This window comes from Aquila chrysaetos, chromosome 6, assembly GCF_900496995.4.
Source record: "Aquila chrysaetos chrysaetos chromosome 6, bAquChr1.4, whole genome shotgun sequence".
NCBI lineage: Eukaryota > Metazoa > Chordata > Aves > Accipitriformes > Accipitridae > Aquila > Aquila chrysaetos.
The window spans coordinates 48,234,464-48,250,678 of NC_044009.1; the positions used below are offsets into that span (position 1 = coordinate 48,234,464).

Consider the following 16,215-nt stretch of genomic DNA (forward strand, 5'->3'; position numbering starts at 1 on the left):
CGAAGATGGGGGCTCTCTTGAGGTTTGTAGTCTGTCTGAAAAGCATGCCCAGAGAAACCAGGAATCTCTGAGGTCTGAGACCCAAGCATGTGGACGGTATTGGACATCTAACAATTCTGAAGGTGTTAAATTATGAAAGCGTTGAGTGTGTGGAGCCAGAAACTTGCAGACCAGGGCTCTTTGTCGGTTCTCCAAGCTGAGCGCTCAGGAAGCAGTGGTGTTAGGAGCTTAGAGGTGCAGGAAAACTGGCAGTAAGTACATGGGAAAATGGGCAGATAAAGAAGCAACAGAGAGTTTTGTCGCATTGACAAATTTTCACTGCATCTTCTCATACATTTTTCTGGAAGAACCTTTTTAACCACGCATCCACCTAATAATCTGGTTTTACATTTCCTAGAAAGAGGAATTTTGATCTTACCTGCTGTTTGAGTTCTTTTCTGGTATACACGGATCTCTTTAGCGTTGTCAAGTCTAGCAAGAGACTGAACATCCGTGCCATTATATCTGTTTATTCGTAAAATGCTGAGGTTATCTGAATTAACTGTATATAAATAGTTTTCAAATACTGCCAAACCACAAAGATGCCTAATCTGGAAAAGAAAAAAAATGATATAATTATTTTAGCTGAATATTTCAGGTATATCTATGATTTGTAAACATCAAACATTACTGTGAATTGTAGATGCTAAAGTATACAAAAGGATTTTCGAATATATCAATAAATAGTTGTAAATAATACACACAAACTACACTACAAGCATAGTTCACATTCTTGCAGTCCAAAGTTTATAAGTAGAAAACCTTTGTACAAGATAGGCAGAAAATTAAAAATATTTAGTAATCCAAATTAATTTATCCTCTGAATTACCCAGTTTCTCTGTCTTTTAAAAACTCCTGCATACTTTAAGTGCAACAGCTTATTTTAGTATTAACTAATAATAACTAAGATAAATTAACTAATATTAACTACTATTAACTAACAAATATAATAAATATAGATATTTAAAACAGTTTATAGGTTGAATTGATGTATTTTTTTATTATGTTATAATCAAAGCAAGGCAAATAGTGCAAGATATACCCATTGAATATTTTCTTAAGTAAATAAATGAATAAATATACAAATTCCCTCGGCTATGCTTGTGTACCTTTTGTGTTGGTGTCTTTGAATATGGTTGTGGTCACACAGTATTGCTTGTTTCTCAAACAGTGAATTCTAAAATTGTATTAATTTGTGATGTGTCTGGGTACATTGATTAAAAATTACCTAACGTTAGATAGTTAGCCAATCACAGCTCGAACACGAAATGTTCAATAATCTAGTGGTTGTGCTTGATTGATAGATTTAGAAAACGTAAGATATCTCATTGACAATTTTGAAAGCTGAACAAATTGAAGAGAATTTTTTGGCAGATGTTCAGATATTCACAGGCTGAATATCTTATTAGTTTAACCAATAAATTGTTCACACAAAGTATTTACTTAGCTCACTTACTCACAAATTCAGACATATGACACCAAAAAAAAAAAAAAACCAAACCAAACAAAAGAACCCCTGTCACGCATCAAATATTTCAGACCTTTCTGGAAATTACCCCCCCGCCCCCAGTTGGCTAAATCTTGCCATTGTATTCTGCCCTTATCCGGGGGGGGGGGGGGGGGGGGGGGGGGAGAAAAAAAAAAAAAGAGATCAATGGAAATGTTTGATTAAGACCCCATAGAAATTCAATCCAATTATAGTAACATGGAAAAGAAAACAGCCTTGAAAATAATGATGCATCTGTACCAAACTGTTGACTTCTCCTCTGCATTATAATCCTTTCTTCCCTATTTCCATTTGCACTCAGTTTAAATCTTTATTATTTAAGTCACGAGAGCTTTTCTATATTTACACTATTAAACCCATGTGACTCTTTTTACAATGCATTTTATGACCACTTAATTATTTGAATTTAATTTATGCATTTGTTGTTTTTTATGTCTCATGAAGCTTTCCAGCTATCTCATGCATGAATGGAAATGTTGCTTGCTACAAAGAATAGTGCTTTGAAAGCCACCCAGACTATCAATCATAAAAGCCCATATCATTTGGAAAGCAGGCCTTTTGATATGCTTGTACTTACAAAATAAAGTTTAACCCCTAAAATTTCTTGAGAATAGTTTTCTGGTCTGCTGTTTCCTTGGTCTAATGAGGAGTAACTTGGAGTAACAGTCATTCTAAACCCTGGCAAATGCAGGCACAAAACCTAGTGAAATTACCAATTTTTCATTTGAGTGGAAAGACAACCAATATGCTTCTCCTTTTGTGATAACAGTGACCAACTGAGAGGCCAAACTTTTTAATACTCTTCACCCATATTGACATAAACAGACATCCTTCTCCTTTCTTAGTTTAGGGAAGAAGAAATCCCTCTGAGCTTGATAAAGAATCCTCTTTTGCATCTAAATTTCAGAAAGAAGAGAAAGAACAAACATCTCTCCGATGACACCTGTACAACTAAGTTACAAGCCTGTAAAAGTATTTGTTAGTTGCTTCTGAAAATGGCTTTCTTTTTTGAAGTACCTATTCCAAAATTTACCTTAAAAAAAAAAAAAAAAAAAAAAAAAAGAGTTTATAAGACCTGTTATTCCAGAACAACTGGCTAAAGACTGGAAGTAATTTGATAAAAAAAATAGGAAGGTGTTTGCTATTTAGCCAGGTGACCTAGACTGTTTTTTGTCACATTTTCTGCCTATTTTTACATGGGAGTTATGCTAACCAGTTGTCTCTTGGTAAACAGTGATTACTTGGAAGCACAGAAAGAATGACAGCAGAACAGGTGAAATGTTTATTCTGTCTGCACATTTTTACATGCTCTGTTTAACCTCAGGCAGAAGCAGATGTAAACACGGTACCCACACCAGCTCTGGGAGTCCAAGTAGCAACCAGGAACAGTTTGGTCTTTGCTAATTTTCACTTGATTTACATCAGCCTCACAACTGCCAGGGAACCCTTCCTTTCCCTGCTACCTACTACCCCGCTCTCCAAGCGGAAGCAACATAACAAATTGATATACTTCTGCTCAAAGACTCATACAGTCTCAGCACTTGTATTTATGACTCTGAACATCTGGATCAACTGGGAAAAGCATCATTGCTATCAACAAAATATGACTTAAGGGCATCCAGATTGGTCTGAACAAGTGAATAGCTTTTGCTATTCTGTTTCTTTCACATTCTTCTGCCTGTTGGTCTCTTCTTCCCGAATTGGCACGGACATCTTCTTGTTGTTAATAATTTATCCCCTCGTATCTTTCCATCGACCCATATTTTCCCTGCTGCAGTCTTACAATGGGGAGTGTGACTTACATGGTGCATTGTTAATGAGACACTGCATGGAAGCTTGTCCATAGGTTGCAAAACGGGCTAAATTGCAAATAAAATAAAACATGAAGACAGATCTCTTAATGTCTAATTCATTTGAACTATAAAGAGAAAAAAATCTGAAATTACTATAACTGTTAGCATTATGTACATTCATTTATTGGTATCATTACTTTTTACTAATATGCAAATAAATACCTACTTGTCTGCCTTTAATTATTGTATGCCTCTTTCTCCCTTGATAGTCAGCAACCTCCACACTATCCAGATATATGTCAACCCAGTACACATATTTATTGACGAGGTCTAGTGCAAGAGCAGTTGGCTGTTCAATTTTAGAGTCTACTATCCACGTCCTGTTCATTCCATCCATGTCACATCTCTCAACCTTGGCAGCATTCCCGTAGTCTGTAAAGAAAAGCTTTCTGTTGAAAGAAAATAAGATGTTGTAAGTTTCATAGGGTGTGAGCAGAGTGCAAAGCTCCTGGTGGCTCTGTGCAAAGTAAGTTTTTGTTCTTCTTCATTTCAGGGGGTTCATCTATCAATAACCCATATAACCCATATTGATAATCATATAATTACCAAAAAATTCACCATGTCTTCTAACAAATTCACAATTACAAGAATTTTCTTTCAAACGGAATGTACAGAAGTTCTAAATGCATTTCCTTACACCACAGATACACCGTGTAATACTCGCCTTTTAAATGGATGGTATTCATATGTACAGAGACTACATTAGCATCTTAAATAGCTCTTTAACCATTACTTATAAAAAAAATGGCAGAATAGTTGCAAATAACAAAGAGTGGCAAAACCACAAAGTACTCACGTGGTTTGGAGAACAATTCATTGCATATGAGGTATAACAAATACAGTGATCCACACTGTTAGGGTTTTGAAAATATATTTCTAAAGAAGATGCTTTAGTCTGTAGAGCATTTGTATCCAGTCTTGGAAGGATGTTCAGGCTTTAAAATGTTTCCACAAATCCACTGAGTAATTCCATCCAAGAATAATGGGAAACTATCAAAGACTTAAAATTGCTACTAAAGCTTCCTAACCCGATACTTGATTAGCATTCACTGGGTTTAGTACACACAAATCAATTTTGATTAACCTGACAATATTTTAACAAGATTACCTATTTGTGAGACTAAATTACACTTGCCAGCTGAAGACCACCTTGCCATGACTTTAACATGCTATAAAGAATAATCTGATTCCACACTGAATGTTACTAAAACTACTTTGAGAATCAGAATTTCATTTTCCAAATGAAGTGAATTATCTCCTAGTTATTACCACTAATGGGAATAACATTGGATCAACAGCATATAAACTTTGAGATATCTTTATGTTAACGGGTAGTAATTTATAGCCTTGTAACCTCTCATAGAAATTCAGCATTGTAATATGTTTTAGGCTGGAAAGAATACATATTTGCTAAATAGCCAGTGAGACCCATATCCTTTATTATTACCATCTTCAAATAAATAAGAATACATTTTAAATGTAGTTAAAGTGTTTCACGTGCAAAATATGTAAATCAAAAAAATCATTAGAAGTATTAAAGGCAGTAGAATTAGCTACAGTATATGTACAGCAGCTGTCAAATGCCAAAATGAATTGATCACAGAATCATAAAATATGGCTTGAGGAGAATTTGAAAGGTCATGTAGTCCATCACCAGGCCATAAGTCAGAATAAACTTTACCTAGAACATTCCTGAGGGATACCTCCATTCCTGACAGGGATTTCTATTTATCAAAATAATTTTGAATTCCTGTCTTGTCCTTCATTGTAATTCTGTATCCCAGCTGTACTTTAAGAGCATTTTAAAAAACACATACTTAACATTCAGGTCCATATAAATCAAAATGTGCATACTACAGATGATGTGCAAAGTAAAAATTGTCTGCAAAGCAAATGTTTAATTTGGAACAAAAGCAGCCAAATAACTGTGTGTATATAGATGTATATACACTTACATTTATATATATATGTATGTATTTCATCAGCAATAACAGGGCCAACACCTAGTACATTTAAAATAATTTTTTAAAAACTTACGTGTACTTTAGTCTACAATCTGTACTTCTTCAGATTTGATTTAGGTTATTTAATGGAACTTTGTATCTCAAGATTCAATAACTCAAATAAAGCTGATTTCACAATCCCCACCAAATGGGTTTGCTGTGATCAGGCACCCCCACACACCCATCCACCCCTCCGTGTGTATATATAAATACACGGACATACACACAGCAACTGCAAAGACGTGAAGCTTGACTTCACACTGACTCTTTACTTGATTGCTTAGTGCACAGTATTCTTATATGAGACTTAACTTTTCTACGTGATACCACAAAACAGACTGAAATACAAGTTAGAAATAATAATTATTTGCCTTTTACAAGTATATTCTCTTTCCAGATCAGACAAGAAATAAAATGTTTGTATGTCAATAACAAATAGATACAGTAAAGAGTATCTAATTTAAGATGCTTCTCCAGCTTTCAGGGATGGGGGGGTCATTTCTTTGTTTTCTAAACATCTATTTTATATTAACATCAGCTGGCATGACTTCATGTGTAAATGACATTCTTTTCATTTTAAAAATCATTACTCTTCTCCTGGAGACTGACAATAATAAAACTTTATCTTTTAATGTAGAGGTAAAAGAACAAGAAAGTAGTTGCCTAACTTCTGCTGTATGATCAAAGTGTTCTGAAAAATTAAATTAAGATAATTAAATGCTTTACCATGTAATCTTGAAATGCAATTCTGTATTTAAAGTCTAATGCAGATTTTTTAGAATGAGGTTCAAATCAGAATGGCATTTATAACACATGAAGCTGACCCACAATTACACTGTGTTTCCTTTGCCTTGGGAGTTCTCAAGGATACACTGTCGTAGTATTTATTTCAGCTCAAGACTTAATTTTTCTGCTCACAGATGGTGCTGGATTTGCCTATCCATTTTCAGCAGAGGGCGGTGAAATCTTTTATCAATTCACAGAGCAATTGCAGCAGGAATACCGACCATGCACATTTCCTTGTACAGCCCAAGCACTATGCATTAGTACTGACCTTGAGGGACCAGCTTGACAGGGAGAGAGCTGTGTTCATTACAGCCTTTATTTCCTGAGACTACCAATGAGGATGCTAATCGAGGCTGCTATAAAATAGTAAAAATTTTGGCACTAAATGGAATTTTATTAAGGCATGTTATCTTTCAAAATCTATAGACTTCTTCATGCATAGAAATTCTGAATATCCTCCTAGCTCTTTGAAACTGTACAAACCCCATGTTCTGCCCATTGTTAATCAAGAACAAAAAAGGGCCATCTTCATCGAGTCCAGGTGCTTTGCAGGCATCCTACACTACTCTTTTTTCAAACTTCTTAAACTCATAAAAGTACTTAGTTGTTTTGACCCAATGTTCCGTTCAGAAGCTCTTTCAGAATGGTTTCATTGCTGTTCCAGCAGTTAGGAATCTACATCTAATAACTAATGATGATATCTTCAAGGCTAAATTATACCTACTGATTTCTGCAGAACACTTATTTGGCTTCAACAGTTGTTTTCACCTGTCTTCCCCTCCAAAGGTATTTCTAGATGGCAATCAAATTCTTTCACACTCTACCTAGCAGCTACAGATAAGCAAAGAAAGTCAGTCTTTCTCATTTCATAAGACAGGCTCTTTATGTTGCCCTTCTGTGCAGTTATTCTGATTTTAGGTCATGTTATTGAACAAGCATGGTCAGCACTGGATGCGCTGTTCCAGAGAGGAGTTCACCGGTGTCTGTACAATGGCACTGTAACTTCCCTGCATCAGCTGGAGATTCAGCTGTCACTGGATGACATTTGCTATTTTCACAGCTCTATTACACTGCTGATTTACAGTCATCTTCTCACCAGCTATTACATACACCCTCCTCCTTCTGCTGATTTCCCAGGGTTTAGCTGACTTTCTCCAGTCTGTGAAATACAACCCGTTTCATAACTTAACAACTTAGTCTTAGAAAGTTGTAGTTGGAGTTTTTCCAGCAAGAATTTGGTTTCAACTAGGAAAACACAGGGAATGTTCCCTCTGCATCTGAGCAACAAAATCTCTGTAACATTTTAAAATATCCCCACTGGCAAGCCCACTGACTATAAAGAGCAATAAAGTCATGTTACCAAATAAAACTTATTCCAGAGGAGAAGAATGCTGTCACGAGACAAAAGTGACAGTGAAGTTCCCAGTCCCTGTTCTCATACCAGTGGTCACAGATTCATCTTTCCTTCATTACCAGGCCTTGAAAACACATAAGGAGGGCCTCAAAAGGCCTGCTGTTCTTTCCTGACAAAGACATCTGTCCTTGACAGAAACTTCTTTTCAGACCCAGATAGTTACTGTCTTAGTTCAGCTGCGAAACGTTTTATGCCTCCCTTATCGCCATTGGCTTTGTCCAGCAACTTCTCTCTTGTCACTTCCTTTTGTTTTCCAACCTTTTAGTCGCTGCATTCATAATCCACCTATTTAGTTAGCCAATAAAGAAGTACATTTGGCTTGTAAAGCTACATTTTGGCATCTGGATGACTGAAAACTCTTAATTTCTGATGCACATAAGAAGGCAAATACTGTATAGCACAATCAGATGTTTGGGGGGCAATATTTCACAACCCTGCAACTCTATAGCAAAAAAACCACCACCCATGTATGGAACAATATTATAAGGTACCATTAAGCAGTTTTCAATTTTTTCCTGACACATACAACTGTGCTTCACAGTTGAGTGTATTCATGTGTCATTATTATTTTTGATTCTTTATTTCCCTCCTCAGTCTCTCCTTACTCTTTGTAATAGGGAAGAGGTGCACTTGTCACCATGTCCAGAAGCTCATCTATTCAGCTTCCAGGCCTCAGACTCTAAACTCTTCCCTGTATAACTCACAAGCCAGCCTATTGCCACTTCTTACTGGTCCTTTAATTCCCAGGTTGGCTTTTAAACCTCAGGTGCTCCTGCAGTGGACCTATGGAAGAGGAATGTGTTATTGCACAGTAACCTCAACCCCTTACAAGGAGAAGTAAAACACAGTTTCAGGCATGCCTAAACAGGACAGAGGTACAGAAAATAAACCATTGTATATCGATAGCATGGTGCGGTTTAGGAACAAAAGCAAGAGTGGATGCTAAATGGACTCAGGTACAAAACCCCTTTAATCACAGATGTACCCAAATTACACCCCCTCCCCATTCTGCAGGAGGGAAGATGCGGTATCCTATAGATTTACCTAAAGCTCATATGTTAACACTACTGTCAATGTGACCCAACCTGTGCCAGCTGCCACAGAGCAGTCAAATGGCAATGCCAGGGAAAATACCATTTTTTCCCTCTCCATCTGTTTGTCTTTTCCTCTCACCTTCTCTTATCAGAGATAAAGATGTGTTAGTGTAAGCACTGCTTGGTAGGAAAATGATAAAGATTACAAACACACACATATTTAAAGGGTAGCACCTTCCATTTAAGCTGAAGAACCAGAAAGGATGTTCTTCTGAAGTACTTACAGGTCCACTAGCTTAATCTCAGGAAGGTGGAAATTGCTGGGGCAGATTTTGAAGGGAAGAATGACAAAGAGCTTGGCAGTTCACAGGGCAGTCAACTGCAATGCAATATTATCAGAGGTAAATTATTACAGTATATATAGAAAGAAGGCTGCTTTCTTAGACAAAGTTACTGCTGCGGACCAGACCTGTCTAGATTAAAGTAAAATAGTTGATAGCATACCTCAACAGTAGTAGAGTAGAAAGAGCAGTATTTAATTTTCAGAAATTACACTGAAAGGATCATTATCAAGACAGAAAGCTAGTAAAGATATTCTGTTGATCTTGGGAAAATGAACGAGTGACAACAAGTTAGAGGCTTTTTTCTAATTTAGAAGAGGGATTACGGTGTGGAAAAAACTCTGAATTGGAGTGACAGAAGTGGGGTGCAATTTAATCAGTTTAAAACCTAATGAGAAGACCATTGGCATTGAGTGGCACCAGTCAGATATACTGTAGGACAAATTGTAAACACAGAAAGATACACTGCAGGATAACTAAAATTATGGGGACTGTGATGAACAGGGAACCTTCTTCAGAGGAGGTGATCAAAACACCTGATTAAAAGGGCTATGTGAAAACGTCTGTGGGATTCTCCGCTCGTAAATTGAAGCTTATGGTATCAGGTGATCTACTTACTGGATTCTCAGAATAGGACTGCCATGCAGTCCTCGATCTGATTTCTACTGCATTTAATCAGAATTAATGTGATTTGTTTTAATTTACATTGCATTTAATTAATAGTGTGCTTTATAGCATGGTCCAGGAACATTTTCGCCTCTGTTGACGTTTAGTTGATTCCTGGGTTCAGTAGTTTTCTTTTTCATCTGCACCTAACACAAAATAAATCAGCCACGCTCAGATTTAGCCCATTTTTGGTAGTAAATGAGCCATGGCCCTTAGTGTACCTGACAAATCTTAGGTACTTGAAGAGTACTATTTGCTAACACAACCCCATTTAAGGCAATTGCCAGGTTTGGGGCAAAGGCAAATTTTTCCCCAGGGCAGGAAGGTAAAAGCCATTGAATTTGGGCATTTGCATTCCCCACCACCACCTTCTTTCTAGCACAATGCAGCATCCGTCACCTTGAGGATATCTTCCCCTTGCAAGTCCACGCTATTTTAGGGGGATTAGAAACTACCAGGCTCTCCAGCAACGTGCCTTAATTTTTGTAACTGGTTTTGGAAGGAAACATTAGATGGATTTTTTTTGTGCTACATAGGAGTGAAATTCTATTAAAGCTCCTCCGTGAGTTCCACAATGTAAGGGTGGACATATGTTCCAAATGTTCCTAGTATTTTGGAATCCTAGCAATGAGTGCATAAGAGTAAAATAATAATGGTTTCTTCTGCTGGAGAGCTGCAGGTTTAGTGCCATGCAGGAGGCAGCACAGAGCCAAACCGCAGATAAAAGTAACACCCAGTTAGACAACTCATTTTCACCGCACAGAGCCAAGCTCCAATCACTGTTTGTTGCACAACAGAACATAGGCAAAATCAGCAAAAGCTCAATCCAAATGCCTTGGGTGGGGGACATTTGTAATGAAATATCTTTCTCTTTACAAGGAAATCACCAGTTCAAAAAAAGGTTTTCTTATTTGCAGTAACATGGATGGCAGTCTGAGCAGCAAACAGGGTAAGTAGCTGTGAATTTGGGGACTGATTAAAAAAAGAACAAATCTCGTTCACTGCTAAAGTAGCTACAAGTTATCATCATCTGTGAAGTTCTTGTTAAACAGAGCAGCACATGGCGGGGGGGGGGGGGGGGGGGGGGAAGAGAAAAATCCTGCATCTATTTTTTTTCTTCTTTGGTTTTTTTTCCTACTAAAACTGTCCATCTATAGAAATATGCCTCGTATAAAGCTGAATTGGTTTGCCATCAACAGGACACCACCACCCCAATATAATTTCCTTACACAGACAGAAATATGCATTTTCAGAGATGTTATGAAGTGAATGTAATATGATGCTAAGGACTGTGATTTGTTACATTGTTACGACTGTGCTCTACTATTGTTTTAGTTGTTTCATCAAAACAAAACCCTGCATAGAATTTTTCAAGTTTGATCCTTTCCACTTTTGAGGGGATAAAAGCCTTCACTTTCTTTTGTCGTAGGAATGGCAATCAAATATACACAAAATAAAGTTTTTTAAAGGTCATAATGACCCTTGAAAAGTTTTGTCCCCTCCCTTTTCCACCTAAATATGCTTTCTCTGCAGAGAGGTAACTGCAAAAGGCGCATCAGTGCACCAATCTACCATCTCCAGGTGCAGCAGGAAAAATATATGATAGTAAGATGTACAGCTAACTTTCTATCTTATGATATCTTTTCACAGTTTCAATTTTCTCTCACAAGCTATACTTCCTCACACTCAGAGTAAATATGTAGCAAACCCATATCAACCCTACCATATTCTCTTTCTTGCTCCACTTATGAATAGGTGTGAGTTTCTGTACATGCTAAAAAAATGCATGCCTGGAACATAACACCAATAAATCAAAGACAAACACCCACAGAAATGAAAATTCAATTCATAGGTTTTGCTAGAGGATAAAAATGAAAAGAAAGTGTCTTACACTCATTCTCGTCATAATAGTTAAGTCTGTTCCCCCCACCTACAATAAGATTACAGCTATGAGATGTACTCTTGAAAACCTGCATCCCTTTGAATATATCAAATTTATACTTGCTTAATCTGCTTTCTGTCTAAATACAATGCAATATCCTTTCATTAAAGCTGCATAATTACCTTGAGTAATTTGGTGCAGTAATGGTGCTTTTTCATTGTATTTCTCTTTCTCCTGAACAAAAGGATGTTGTCTGAATTTTGGAAATTTATTCCCAATATAAAATTGTAGGAGGTCAATCAAATTTTACCTTTTATGTCACTTTTTTCATAAATATATGTAAAGTTTTCATAACTGTTATTTTTAATTGAAAGACACATTGCAGATGTATTCACAGATTCATTAAGGGCCCTGAACATTAGTATTTAATTTGTCAAGTTATTGCCATTCATCTGAGAATGTATGGATTCAGATTTAAATCAGATGCAGAAATCTGGAAGGAGAGTTCTTTCAGACTGTATGTGTACTTCCCCATGTGTTACTACAAGCTCATCAATTAGAATAAGAATGAAGAAACATTGATTATTCCCAGTTTATCACAAACCAGCTGTGCCAAATTGCTGTGTTGATCCACTGAGAAAATTAATTGTTTTAAAGACATTCAAACTGTCATGTAACATGGTTTTATATCATCACTTAAGTAGGCTTTCAACATGACAGCCAAATAGTACCAAGAAGTCTGTATAATATTTTAAAACCAGTATATATAAAACCAAAACTATTTCACAAACAGACTTTTATATAGATATAAAATGTGTGTTTACATCCAAATCATGCACACACTGCTGTTAGAGTTACTTAAATCTGTAACTCTGAGCCTGGAGAGAACATGATGATGAATATAGTTCTTGGATTATCCTGAGTAATTATTTCTGAGGTTTAGATGGTTAATTTCAACTGCTGTATATTTTATCAGATATACAAGATGCAGTGAAATAATTTTGCCATAGAAAATTAAAATTCTGTTTCTTCATTGGAAACTCAGGGTCTGACATATATGCTATCCTTCAAACTCAACTAGAGTTATGTATTTTTAATGTAGCATTTTCTATTATTCTGCTTTGAATGATTTCTGGAGCAACAAAATGGTGCTGCTTGATCTTTTATACTAGTTACATGAACCCAAGTACATAGCAGAATACACATATTCAAAGACTTATTTTCAAAGATTTAATTAGTATTGTACTGAAGCTCTTTCACAGAAAAAATAAACACAGTAATTTTCCTGAGGCTATTTAATTTTTACAATGTATTATTACATGCAGTCAGACTCTACTGTTTCTTCCACTTAATAAACAACCTTTTCCTTTAGTTTAAAAGAGACCATTTAAAAAATTACTTTTTAAAAATACGTTGGGGGGGGGGGGGCAGTTTTCATTAATTGTTCAGCACTTGTAGGGGAAAAAAAATAGCAAAAAAGACCACCCCTGAAAGGTTCTGACTTGCAGCCTGATGAAACTCAGGCTAACAGGAAAGCAGTCTGGAGCTTGGTAGGTTTAAATTTTGTCCCAGAACTAATTTCAGCTACAGAGCGAATCAGGACAGCACTAGCTAGCAGGAACTCGCTTTTTAACAATGACTGTCTAGACACGAGGCTGTTATTTCCCAAACACAATCTCACTTCTCCAGTGGCTTTTCTTTCCCAGAATTTGAGACATGGCCCTTTCAACCCAGTTTGAGAAATGATAGTTATATGGACTGTTTGGCACTATGAAATGCAAAAAATGTACCCATTCAGTTTATCAGAGATTTAAAATCATGTTTTCTACATCACCTACATCTATCACAATACAGATGTCTATTTTAAAATAAGAATGCTTTGTCTTCAAATTGGTGATTTCTATCAACCACCTTTTTCTATTTAGTTACAGAGAATGAAAAAGACAGCATTTTTTCAATATTAATTTATTTAAAATTTATTATTAATGTGAAAAATAAATTAAAACAGTTCTTCCACCTTGGTATTTTATGACCTATAGCAGATTAAATGTCAGTAATAGCTGGCATTTGAGAACCTGTCTCATCCATCTTATACAGAAAATGCTACAATAATCATCATTATATAGGATTATATTAAATTAATCAAAAATCCACAGTTTGCATGCTTTAGGAATCTCAGAGCTCCTCCTTCACAGGCAGACCTGAAGAAAGGCTGGGAGGCTATTTAGAGGTGTACTCTTTAGATTCCAAAAGCTTCAGACCCCAGTTTTGAAAACTGATGATTTAAAGTCATGATGAATTAGCAGTCAACAGCAAGGATGGGGATTTCTTCTTTCCAACAAATTAATGGAAGAAGAATATATCAGTAGCTATTAAATGCAATTATGTTTCTAACTCTGAAAATCACAATACTGTACACTGCTGGAAGCTGACAGGTTTGCTGTGGGAACTACTACTCTATGCTTGTTTTATTCTTATTTTCTCATCTAAGCATTTCAATTTGCTACAGGTAAGAAAGGCACATCTAGGATGTTATGCTAAGGGACTGTGCTAGTACGTTCTTCAATACCACTGTTCTCAAAGCTCTTGGTTTAGATTTAAGTCATTAAATATAATCAATGACATCAAAGCTGAAGATGATCTTGGATGAAAGCATAGGCTATGCTGTTGAACAACTGATTTGACAAAAATTACACTTTATATTCTAAATATATATATAAAATTTTAATTTATATAAAAATATACTTCAAAGAAATCTTTACATATGCTAATAATTTCACCTTATGCCAAAGGAGAGCAAATACATTTCATATTTGATCTATACAAGCAAACACTGCTACCACAATGAATCCTTAAGCTAGTTTAAATTGTGGATATGGCTAGTTAGTGCAGTGTAGAATAGAAAATAGACAGCCTGTATTTGACAGTAATGGACAGAGCTGATCCTCATCTCAACATGCAGCTTTGGGATGAAGCAGTAAACTCTGGAGGTTATGGAATTACTCCAATCTAATTGATGATGCCAGTTGTGAACAGCAACGAGGAGGTACTTGAGGCTCACCAAGAAAAAAAAAATAAATCTATCTACCCAAACCATAACAACCATGCAAAATGAAATAAAAACAAGATTCTCATCCAACACTTCCATGTTCCTGTTTAGAAATCTCCTTTAGTGTTTTTTTGTAAGGTAATAAATTCTGAAGAGAATATTAGAACTTGCCCTACATCTTGAGTTTCTGATCAAATTTCTTCTGCTGGAGAGATTGGTTTGGACACTGCTGGTCTACGCAAGGCTTGTTAATAGCACATCTTTATGCAGGTCTGCAGAGCCCGTAATCTCCCCACTGCAGATTCCTAGATGGAGCATTATTTAATGTCAGCAACAACCGAATTATTTGATGCCATGACTCACCTTGGCATTTGACAGCAAGTAAAGAAAAATAGGCAGTTCTGCTTCCCCATTAACTGCCAACTAAACAAGTCATTTTCTCCCCAAAATTGCGCTTGCAAGTTAAATTAACAAACAAACAAACAAACAAAAACAAAACCAAAAAAACCCCCAAACAAACCGAAGTCTGGTCTGAAACAAAGATCATAGACAACAAATTATCAAGTTAATAGAAAGAAAAAGCAAAGCATGATTTATGCAGAATCGTAATATTTGAAATTAGATTGCAACTATTGTATTTGCATTATTTTATCTCTTCTGAGATCAAAGACTCTTTAAATCTTCATGATATTTTCTTAAGGCATTACAAAACAGAACTCAATTTTAGTTAAGTGACAATGAAATTGGTTGTATTCCACCATGGAGAAGGCTCTAGTGTTTTTTGCTGTTGTTATGCTATTCTTGATCTCTTAACCTTTAATTTGTAGCAGCTAGTCCTAGTGGGAAGGCAGAATTATTCATAATACTACTAATAATTAGTGCCTAATCACTACAACTAACATGAAACTGCTAGAAAACTGTGTATATATGCAGGATTTCAAGCCAATGAATGCTGATTTGGAACACAAATATATAAACAACAGAAGGATTTCAATTTTGACTTCCAAAGGTTGCCGCAGCTGAGAGCCCACAGATGATCTGTGACATTACTTGTTATACTTCCACTGTGGCAGAGAAGTTATACAAATAATAATTGTCCAAAAACATCCATGCATGCTGCTCTAGTTAGCAAAAGTTTTCATAAACTTTTCCTCAAAGTTTTACTGAATGCCGTGAAGAATACAAAGACAAAAAAGTTTCTGAACATGGCAGTATCTAATAATAAGCAGATACTGATGGGAGTGTAACAGTAAATTATTAGAGGTTGTGTACTTTGATGCTCAAAGTGATTTTAATTGACCTGGGGTATGGAAATACGGTATCACACATGGTGCGCTCGTGCACCTACATTAGTGAAAGGATGGAAGAGTTACGTTACTCTGATATTTTATGGCAAGTGACAACATCTGAAATAAGATTTAAAACATTTTGTGTTAAAGAATGTTGCATATGGAGTCATTCTGTTGTCCAGTTTTTTGTACTAAGAGAGAGGTATGACAATCAGAAGCTCAAATACTGAGGCAGGAATGGGTCAGAGCTGTTCCAAGTGAAATCACCAGAACAAGAAAACAAGGCGAGAAATGCTTTTTGCAGCCACACACTACAGTCCAACCAAATAGTCCGTCATTTCTTGGGAGTACT

General features: G+C 36.1%; 1 protein-coding gene across 8 annotated transcripts in view; it reads right to left on the reverse strand.

Annotated features, from left to right (window-relative positions):
- LRP1B (LDL receptor related protein 1B) overlaps window positions 1–16,215 on the reverse strand; it is a 759,343-nt gene that overhangs the window by 302,104 nt on the left and 441,024 nt on the right. For 7 of the 8 annotated variants that reach the window (XM_030018329.2, XM_030018325.2, XM_030018333.2 and 4 more), the window contains 2 exons: window positions 3,566–3,788; window positions 419–590 (listed from right to left, as the gene is read on the reverse strand). In XM_030018329.2, the coding sequence (XP_029874189.1) occupies window positions 419–590; window positions 3,566–3,788 (395 nt within the window). The remainder of the gene's footprint in view (window positions 1–418; window positions 591–3,565; window positions 3,789–16,215) is intronic. The other variant, XM_030018331.2, reaches the window with a different exon arrangement.